At 38.2% G+C, this 10,782-nt stretch overlaps 1 protein-coding gene across 4 annotated transcripts in view; it reads left to right on the forward strand.

Annotated features, from left to right (window-relative positions):
• ATM (ATM serine/threonine kinase) overlaps positions 1–10,782 on the forward strand; it is a 149,897-nt gene that overhangs the window by 5,672 nt on the left and 133,443 nt on the right. For all 4 annotated transcript variants that reach the window (XM_010862840.1, XM_010862844.1, XM_010862841.1 and 1 more), the window contains 3 exons: positions 5,100–5,195; positions 5,278–5,390; positions 7,874–8,019. In XM_010862840.1, the coding sequence (XP_010861142.1) occupies positions 5,124–5,195; positions 5,278–5,390; positions 7,874–8,019 (331 nt within the window). In that variant the 5' untranslated portion in view covers positions 5,100–5,123. The remainder of the gene's footprint in view (positions 1–5,099; positions 5,196–5,277; positions 5,391–7,873; positions 8,020–10,782) is intronic.

Raw genomic sequence — 10,782 nt, forward strand, 5'->3', positions numbered from 1 at the left:
GTTGTCTAGGAAATCTGATGGAGAAGGAGGCAGAGGGGGATGGGATAGGGAGGCAACAGAAACACACATGTAGCATGAGTCCCTCAAATCCAGATTCTAAGGGCCATGAAGGACTGAACATAAGGAAACTCTGAGTCCTTTCCCTGATTTTGGCAAAAGAGATCAAGTTGAAGGATTCTGCTACAATCTAGTGTTTCATTCAGAGGATATTTTTTTTGTTCCCCCAGTTTGTATTGGGTCTAGGCCTTTTGCAGGGTCAAATTTTTCCAGTTCCAGAGAATGTAGCCAAGGGGTGAGTCTGAGACAGAGCCTCCCAGGACGTACCAGAACCCACTGTTAGCCTGCATGCCATAGAATGGGGGTACTGAGAGTCACCAGCTGACAGAAAGGCGTCTCTTTTGTTCCAGTGATCTCTCCGTGCGACTGATGGCACAAAATGGCTGACCGTCTCAACAGGTGCATCGGGCAGTGAGAGGTGACCCCTGAGAACCGTGCAGCTAAGGCAGCATGTGACCCGGGTAGAGAAAGACAGAGATTCCCAGGAGCACCAGGGTGACTCACTGTTTGGAGATTCCCTGAAATATGGAAGGCACTCTTGGGATGGCTCAGAGGCAACACCTAGGCTCCTGTAAATCAATCTGGACTAAAAAGGAAAGAAGTGAAAGTGACAGGGAAGATAGGCTGAGGAATCCAGCTTACAATCCTATTGGGGAGGCGGTGGCCAGCGGACGATGGGCTTTATGTTTTGATTCAACCACTATGTGCCTAACATGAAGCATGGAAGTTGTCTTGCTAGGGGGTAGATGCCCTTGTGGTGTGATTCATTCCATGATTCCCTTATCCTCACATGGGTATCTTCATGTGGCAGACACCATAGTGGCTTTTAAGTGCCTGGCCTGTGCCCACACAACCTGGCCTGTGCCCACACAATGTTGGTTGGCCTAATCCTCAGAAAGGAGTCAAAAGGAGAGACCTTCACCCATCTAGGTGGCAGCTACTGGGATGCAGTGAGCAGTGGGAGCCTTCCAGACAGAAAGTAAAGTGCATGTAAAGGCAAATAGATGGGGAAACAATGGAAACAGTGACAGACTTTTATTTTCTTGGGCTCCAGAATCACTACAGATGGTGACTACAGAGCCATGAAATTAAAAGATGCTTGCTCCTTGGAAGAAAGGCTATGACCAACCTAGACAGTGTATTAAAAAGAGACATTACTTGGCTGACAAAGGTCTGTATAGTCAAAGCTATGGTTTTTCCAGTAATCATATATGGATGTGAGAGTTGGACTATAAAGAAGGCTGAGCACTGAAAAATTGATGCTTTTGAACTGTGGTGTTGGAGAAGACTCTTGAGAATCCCTTGCACTGCAAGGAGATCCAACCAGTCCATCCTAAAGGAAATCAACCCTGAATATTCATTGGAAGGACAGATGCTGAAGCTCCAATCCTTTGGCCATGTGATGCGAAGAGCTGATTCATTAGAAAAGACTATGATGCTGGGAAAGATTGAAGGCAGGAGGAGAAGGGGATGAAAGAGCACAAGATGGTTGGATGGCATTACCGACTCAATGGACATGAGTTTGAGCAAGCTCTGGGAGATGGTGAAGGACAGGGAAGCCTGTGCTGCAGTCCCTGGGGTCGCAAAGAGTCGGACACAACTGAGCAACTGAACAACAACAAGGTTATGCAGCTTTTAAGTGGCAGGACCAGGATATGAATTAGTACAGTCTGACCACAGAGCCCACACTTTTACCATTAAGATGAGAATGGCATGCCGAGGGCAGAATTAGATCCAGGAAGATCAGTTATAAACATCATTGTCAAATTATGCAAAGGGATCAACTTGGTTGAGATCAGCAAAGGACAATGGATTTGCCAATTCAGAAGCTATTACTTAAGAAATATGTATCCATACCAGTTGCATGTTGGGACTGGAACCTAAATTGTTGTGGATTAATATATTAATTGAATTAAACTCTATCTAGTGATGCTCTTACTCTAGCTAACTACTCTCGTTCCTCTAGTTATCTTAAGTTCCTCCAACATTCTCTGCCTTTTCCATCTTAGGAACCTTTGGCTAGGCTAGTCTCCTTCTCTAAGATGTTGGTTCTCTTAACTCTTTCTGTGATTGGCATCAGTTCATACAGATCTTGGCTTTATTGTAAGCTCCTCTGATACATTTTCTTTGGTAGTTTATAAAAAGTAAATTTTACTTATTTTTTTGTTGTTTTCGGTCATTAAGTCATGTCTGATTCTTTGCGACCTCATAAACTGCAGCACGCCAGGCTTCCCTGTCCTTCACTATCTCTGCTGCTGCTGCTGCTAAGTCGCTTCAGTAGTGTCCAACTCTGTGCGACCCCATAGACAGCAGCCCACTAGGCTCCTCTGTCCCTGGGATTCTCCAGGCAAGAACACTGGAGTGGGTTGCCATTTCCTTCTCCAGTGCAGGAAAGTGAAAAGTGAAAGGGAAGTCGCTCAGTCGTGCCCAACTCTTAGTGACCCCATGGACTGTAGCCTACCAGGCTCCTCTGTCCATGGGATTTTCCAGGCAAGAGTACTGGAGTGGGGTGCCATTGCCTCACTATCTCTAGATTTGCTCAAACTCATGTCTGTTGAGTCTGTGGTGCCATCCAATTTATCTCATCCTTGTTGTCCCCTTCTCTTCTTGCCCTCATCCCACCATCAGGGTCTTTTTCAGTGAGCTGGATCTTCTCATCTGGTGGCCGTAAATAGTATTTGCTTCCTTTGAGGCATATGTCACAATTTGGAATTATGCATTGACTTATCAGTGTACTAGTTTATTGTTACTCTCCCCAACTAGTTATGACTCCATGAAGGTAGGATTTGTTCTTTAAGTTTCTACCCCTAGCGTAGTGCCTTGAACACAGTAGTTGCCAAGTAAATATTGTTGCTTGTATCAGTGAAGGAACATTTCCTATTTATATAGATAATACTGAACTATTTTGTTTTCTTGAAAATAATCAATCTTTGAGAGATGGATAGGGAGAAGCAAAGTCAACACAGCTTAAAAAAAACACTTTAGAGCTACCATGTCTTGAAAGTGTCACATGTTCAGTAAGCATGCATTTTTTTCATATTACAAATAACATATTAGCAATATAGGTACCTGCCTGTATGGTTCTTTGGATGTTGCTAAGGTGTTTTCATTGGTTCAGTTCAATTCAGTCGCTAAGTCGTGTCCGACTCTTTGCAACCACATGAATCGTAGCACGCCAGGCCTCCCTGTCCATCACCAACTCCCAGAGTTCACCCAAACTCATATACATCAAGTTGGTGATGGCATCCAACCATCTCATCCTCTGTCATTCCCTTCTCCTCCTGCCCCCAATCCCTCCTAGCATCAGGGTCTTTTCCAGTGAGTCAGCTCTTCACATGAGGTAATCAAAGTATTGGAGTTTCAGCCTCAGTATCAGTCCTTCCAGTGAACACCCAGGACTGGTCTCCTTTAGGATGGACTGGTTGGATCTCCTTGCAGTCCAAGGGACTCTCAAGAGTCTTCTCCAACACCACAGTTCAAAAGCATCAATTCTTTGGCTCTCAGCTTTCTTCACAGTCCAACTCTCACATCCATACATGACCACTGGAAAAACCATTTCATTGGTTAGAATCCCAATTTTATTTTCATTATTGACTCAAAAGGGGTTAAACTAAGATTGAGCAAGAAGAGAGAGTTCTTGATAAAACTATAACAGAAAAATGAAAGCAACAGTTCTTGTCTTCAAGAAGTATACAGTCAAATGAAAATGGCTATCAAGTAATCAACAGCCTATATTATACAGCACAGTAAAAGAAGTTGTAAAAGTAAAAGAGGATGATATGGTTGGATGGTATCACCCATTCGATGGACATGAGTTTGAGCAAGCTCCGGGAGTTGGTGATGATCCGGGAGGCCTGGTGTGCTACAGTCTATGGGGTCGCAGAGTGTTGGACATGACTGAGACTGAGCTGAACTGAACTGAAAGGAGGTTGTAATAACTCATTTATTACTGTAACTGTAAAGGAGGGGTAAAGGAATCAAAACAACTGTTGAATATAAATGGAGAAGACAACTAGAGCTATCTGCCAATAGAGGTAGTTCTGAGTGTCTAAAGAGACAGTAGTAATTTTGTTGGAGAAATTTCTTCCTTTATAGGAAGTTTGGACATGGTCTCTCAATTCCTCCCAATTTTAAGATTCTGTGAGGTATTGCAGGGGGAGAAAAATATGCTTGATCTTGAAAGATTGAGTAGAACTTAAACGTGAAAAGATGGGGAAAGGACTCAGCCCTCCTTTTTTCCTCTTGAGATGTATATGTAGTGTAGGTATAATAGACAGACATAGGGACATTGCTTTTTTTGTTTATAAACATTTCTACTAATAATGAAGCTTCTTTGTAAAAAGGCTCAGAAATACTAAAACAGTGCTTTTCTTGAAAGATTATTTTTTAAGTTTATCAAAGAAAGGTTTGAGTATATCAAAAAATCTGAAAGGAAGTCTACTGCAATGGCATTAAGGTATAGAGTAAGCTATAGTTGACCTTTGACATTTACAAAGCTGTCACTAGAGCATGTAATTTCCTTCATTTCCTTGTATAACAATAGTATCATTTCCCTCTATTTTTATGTATTAAATGAGAACCATAAATCCAGTTGAGATGTAAGTGCTAGCTCTGAGAACCTCTTAACATATCAATTCGAAAACACAATTTAAGGTTTTGGTTCAGGAAAATGGCAAGTCACTATCTATAAAAAAGGGTGCTTTTGAATAGTTCAGTCAATGTTAAATCCTCAAGTGCTCTTTTCCTTATTCTTTGCCTGACAGTTTTCTTTATTCATCTTTTATATTTTAATATAAATGTCATGTTTCTTAGAAGAGGTCTCAAAACAATAAAGTAAATTATACATTTCTTATTTTTATCCTATTGCAGCTTCAATACATTTGCATGTTAAGGCTTTGTTTTGATATATTCTAAGAAAATCATTAAATATGGAAATATTAAGAAAAATCATTATGCTTTGTAATATGCCTCTAGTTATAGTTAGATCTAACTATATAATACCACAATCAAATAATTTTACATATATATGTATTTTTTTACAGATACGTTTTCTGAAATTCTGAATCATGAGTCTAGCACTTAATGATCTGCTTATTTGCTGCCGTCAACTAGAACTTGATAAAGCTACAGAGCGAAGGGTAGTAAATTACTTAAATTTAATCTTTCTTTGAAATGAATGTGTGATTGGTAACTCATTATTTTGTTCTTTTTCATTTTCAGAGAGAGATTGAGAAATTTAAGCGCCTGATTCAGGATCCTGAAACTGTTCGACATTTAGATCACCATTCAGATTCCAAACAAGGGAAATATTTGAATTGGGATGCTGTTTTTAGGTATTCGATTCTAATTTTTTTTTTCTGTCTTACTTTTCTCTTTCCTTTTTATTTCTGTTGTGATATTTTTGTGTGTATAGAGGTCAACTTATCTTTGCTCCTTGTATATCGTTGTGCCTTGCATAGGAAATTGATGCTCGATATTTATCTGAAACATAATTTTTAAAGGATGTTCATATAAAAAAGTTAAGATTTTTGAATTATTTGTTCAATAAAATGTCTTTGACATATCTCACTCAAGATGAGAATTTCTTTCATATCACTTTTTTTTATAAGACTTTATTTCAAATTATAGAATAAAATTAAGTTATATTAAGTCATTTATAACTTTGACATCTTTAAATATTGCTCTAAGTAACTGCCATATATAAACATAATAAAAAAGTAAAAAGGAATTTTAGAAAAATTCCATATGATTTCAGTTAACAAACAAAACTCATGCTTTGGAAAGACACAATTCATTACTTGACTGGAGTGGCAAACAGAATTGATGCTTTTATATAAAGGCATAATTTTCAGTTATGAAATCCATTCATAACTAGAAATAGGTGGTAAGACTTAGGAAAGATAAAGTATTTTAAAGTAACGTAGAATACTGATAAACTTGAAAGAACATTTTCAGTCTAGTGAAATATGAGTATATATTCATTCTTGAGTGTTTAGAATAGATAATCTATTTTATTTTTTAGTTTTTATTTGACACTAGACATACCATTGAGGATTTCATTGTGGATAACATGAAAAATACACACTTCTTTTCCTGTGGTTCCTTACTTTATTTCAGATGCCACAAATAATTTTTGTTGTTTTTGTCACTTATTCCTGTCTCTTTTGTGACCCCATGGAGTCTAGCCCACCAGGCTCCTCTGTCCGTGGGATTTCCTAGGCAAGTATACTGGAGTGGGTTGCCATTTCCTCTGCAGGGGATCTTCCTGACCCAGGTTTTGAATCCACATCTCCTGCATTTGCAGGCAGATTCTTTTCTACTGAGTCCCCAGAAAAGCCTACTACAAATACCGTTATTATCTAAAGATGAATATTTTGCATTAGCGGATCATGTAGGCCATCTGTGTACCTAACACTTCTAGCTAATCATGAATATCTTATAGGCAGACTTCATTTAAATTAGGGCTAGAAACCTTACCAACTCTTTAGGAAGGAGGTTCCTATTTTGCTGAAAGTTCTACTTTTGTTTTAGGTTCAAAGGATTTGTTAACAAAAGAAATCACTTGTTACAAATCAATAAGTTCAACTTTTAATAGATGATTATTTAACTTAATTTCAGTTCAGTTTAGTAGCTCAGTTATGTCCGACTCTTTGCAACCCCATGAACCACAGCACACCAGGCCTCCCTGTCTATCACCAACTTCCAGAGTTTACCCAAACTCATGTCCATTGAATTGGTGATGCCATCTAACCATCTCATCCTCTGTTGTCCCCTTCTCTTCCTGCCCTCAATCTTTCCCAGCATAAGGGTCTTTTCAAATGAGTCAGCTCTTCGCATCAGGTGGCCAAAATATTGGAGTTTCACCTTCAACATCAGTCCTTCCAGTGAACACCCAGGACTGATTTCCTTTAGGATGGACTGGTTGGATCTCCTTGCAGTTATTAAAAGAACAGAAATAGAAACAATAGAGAAGAGTAACAGCACATACATCACCAAATTGGGCCAACCGACATTCAGACTTAAACAGTGCTGGGAAGTCCCTTGTTAACAGCAATCTGGAGTCCCAATTGGGAAAAGGTCCGGGGCTGTACGTCCACCCCAAGGGTGAGACTTCAAGTTGCTATTTTAGGGGCTCTCATTTATAATCCCAGGCCACTAACTGATATCATCTTCAGTTTACATGCACAAATGAAGCTCTGATTTAGTTTTTACAATGTGGTTTCACCTTGTGAGTCATTAAGACGTTTTAGACCCTGGGGGACTGGCCAGGTCCTCAGGGGCTTAAGAGATTCCAAGATCCATTCCTTTCTTATCTCAAGTGCCCCCTGACTTGGTATGCTTGCAGGCAGGTATGAAATCCAGGCAGTGTCCAGGCAGATCAGAAGCAGGTGACAGGCCTACTCGGTTGCTTCTGAATTTGGAGAAGACTTCCTCCATTTTAATTTCCCTAATAGTAGGTCATGTAATACACACACACACACACACACACACACATGTCATGCACTAAATAGCAGAAAGAGGTGAGAAAGAATTGAGAGCTCTTAATTGTATTGCAAGCTTTTGATGATAAATGAGAAAGCAAGCAGGAAAACAGTAGAAAATCATGGAAGTTAATAGATTAAGAACTTTGTAGACCAGACTTTAAATTGGTGTTGAGGGCTTGGCCTTGGAAATGTAATTGTTTTGGTTAGTGTACCTTGTTTGAAGAAGTGTGGTTTAAAAGCTCTTTATGATGGCATGAAGAACACTTTGAAACTATTAAAAAATAATGTTAGTATTTAACAAGTTTCTGGAATTCCATTTCATTTTTTTGAAGGTTTTTACAGAAATATATTCAGAAAGAAACAGAATATCTGAGAACAGCAAGACAAAATGTATCAGCCTCGACACAAGCCACTAGGCAGAAAAAGATGCAAGAAATCAGTAGCTTGGTCAAGGACTTCATCAAATGTGCAAATAAAAGTAAGTGCTGTTACTTAGCTTAATGGGTTATTGTTTCATGAGTTTGGTCTGAATATGGTGAGATAAAAGTTGAGTACTAACTCTGATTTCTAGTACATATAATGATTTTTAATATTATAGCTTCAAATATTTGGAGGAATTTATACAAGCATAGTGAAAAAGTGAAAGTGAAAGTCGCTCAGTCATGTCTAACTCTTTGCAACCCCATGGACTATACAATATTCTGCAGGCCAGAATACTGGAGTAGATAGCCCTTCCCTTCTCCAGGAGGTCTTCCCAACCCAGGGATTGAACCCACGACTCCCTCATTGCAGTGGATTCTTTACCAGCTGAGTCCCAAGGGAAGCCTGTTATATAAGCATAGAATGATAGAATCTCAGGGTTGAAAGAATTAAAAGATAGTATTTCTGGAGAAGGAAATGGCAACCCACTCCAGTATTCTTGCTGGGGAAATCCCATGGACAGAAGAGCCTGGCCATCTACAGTCCATGGGGTCATGAAGAGCTGGATATGACTGAGTGACTAAACAACATTTTTTTTGTTTTACTCTAAACATAATGTCATGGTTTTCAAAGGTGCTTTTGTAGCTGGAGGGATGGTTTGATGCCTTTCAAATCTGAACACTTAATGCACTTCTCAGCTCCTCCTGGATCCCCATACCTTTGTCATATGCAGGTGTCTAGGCTGCTGGCGGCCGTTGGGTCTGGAATGCAATCTCCATTGCCTCCGCTTCCGCTGGCAGACAGAATACATCCTCCTTTTTTTCTGTATCACCTGCAGTTTAGAAATGAGTTTCCAGAGGCTACTGAAACAGGACCTTAATTATGGACTTTACATGGCAGGAATCTACTCGTTAGAGCTTGGAAAAAAAAATTATTTCATCTACCCATTTTTCTTGAATCCCATCTATATATCCCTGGCACTTAGATAGTCTCAATGATTAAACATACCTTTGAGACTTTGTTTTCTATCTTTGAGTAGTTCTCATAGTAGGGAAAACTTGTCTGTTTGTTACTGCTTCTATTTTCTGAGATAATACAGAAAAATACTAATCTTTTTAATATGATGTCCTTTGAGATAATTGAAGTTAGACATGATATATCCTGGGTCCTCTTCTATAAGCTAAACAACCTACTTCCTTTAGCTCGTATGGCCTACTTTTGTGTCACTTTTGTAAATATTCTTCAGTTTTATTCTCTCTCTTAAAATGTGTGGGACTCAGTCTTATAGGCATATTCTGATTGGTATGGAGTGGAACAGGGCTTGGATATCTTTTATTCTATAGTTTAACTAATTCATTCTAAGATCAATTAGCTTTCTTGGCAGTCAGAACCCATACTCAACCAGCACCGTGCTTATTATAAATAAATAAAAAACAAAAGACAAGTTCTTTCTTGCTCCTGATGAGCCGCATAGCTCCCATTTTATACTTACACGGTTGATGTTTTGAAAAGCCAATATTTTTGAACCAGAATGCAGAAATTGCTTTCTATAAGGAAATGGTTGTCATACAGTGCTGAAAAGCTAGAAGCAGAAATATTTGTTTAGGAACTTGGACTCAAATTGTTTACTCTTCAGAAAGTGGCTTTGTGATGCCAAGTTTAGTTTAAGAATCAGAAAAGCCGAATATGGGTAAACGTTATTAAGTAGAAGGATATAGAATTGTTAGTAAATGATACTTCAGAACGATAGGATGCAAGTTTAGTCTAAAGACAATGGCTTTAGCAAAAATTTAGTTTTCTGTCTCCTCTGAGATGCCATTTCATGTGAATAGCTCCAAGTCCTGAGAAGAGACTCCAGCCATAGACAAAAGAAAACCACACTGAAATGTTTTTGCACCTGCTTTTGCTCTGTATCTATTAAAATCTGTGTTCTTGGCTACTACTGCTGGGCTCTTAATAGATCTTAATATGGTCTTACAGAGTTTATGATTGAATGAAAGATACTTGTAGCTCATTCGTAGCCCATCAGAAAAGTATGCAGCTTAGAATTTTGCTTTAAAGTGAAAAAAACCCTTCTATTGCAAAATTAGCAATGGGGATCACATTTTAAAGTATATTTTTATTTAAGACTTTTTTTCTTTGGAGTTTTACTTTGTAACTTAAACATTGTTAATTTCAGAGCAAGACCAGGCTGCTACTATCATGTTATCTCACTTCTTAAATTTTTTTTCAAACAGTTTGAGGGTTAATGGGAATTTAACACATGTCTAAATCTTGCCAGACTTGCTTAACATCTAAGGTTTGATGAAAGAAACAGAGATGAGAAAAAAAGAGGTATCTGGAAAGGAACCAGTAAGCAAATATTGTTCAACTATGACAGAAGTTATAGTTAAGAAAATATTACAAATACTATAAGAGAGAAATGCACAGGTTGTTACAGCAGAGGATATTGTGATTGTACATTTCATCATTAGCCAGATTTCTAAAATTATAATGCAAGTCATTAGTAAAAATAATATTTTAGGCAAAAGGCCAAGGAGCAATGATTTTTTTAGTTGTATCAGTGTATTTTTATTTATCATACTTCTATACTGAATACAACTAGTCTTATCACAAAAAACTCTAAACTAGTATATATTCCGATGTACATAATGACTTGCTCATAGCTTACAGCAAAATATATATATGCAATTTTAAGGTTGTTAGTAGTGAAATATGAAAAATTTCAACTGTGACACCAGCATGATTTACTGTAACAAAAGTAACTAAGTAATTTTTAAATGTATGTTGTTACCTTTAAGAATATATCCATTTTATATAT

Source organism: Bison bison, unplaced genomic scaffold, assembly GCF_000754665.1.
Source record: "Bison bison bison isolate TAMUID 2011002044 unplaced genomic scaffold, Bison_UMD1.0 scf7180017864485, whole genome shotgun sequence".
Taxonomy (NCBI): Eukaryota; Metazoa; Chordata; class Mammalia; order Artiodactyla; family Bovidae; genus Bison; species Bison bison.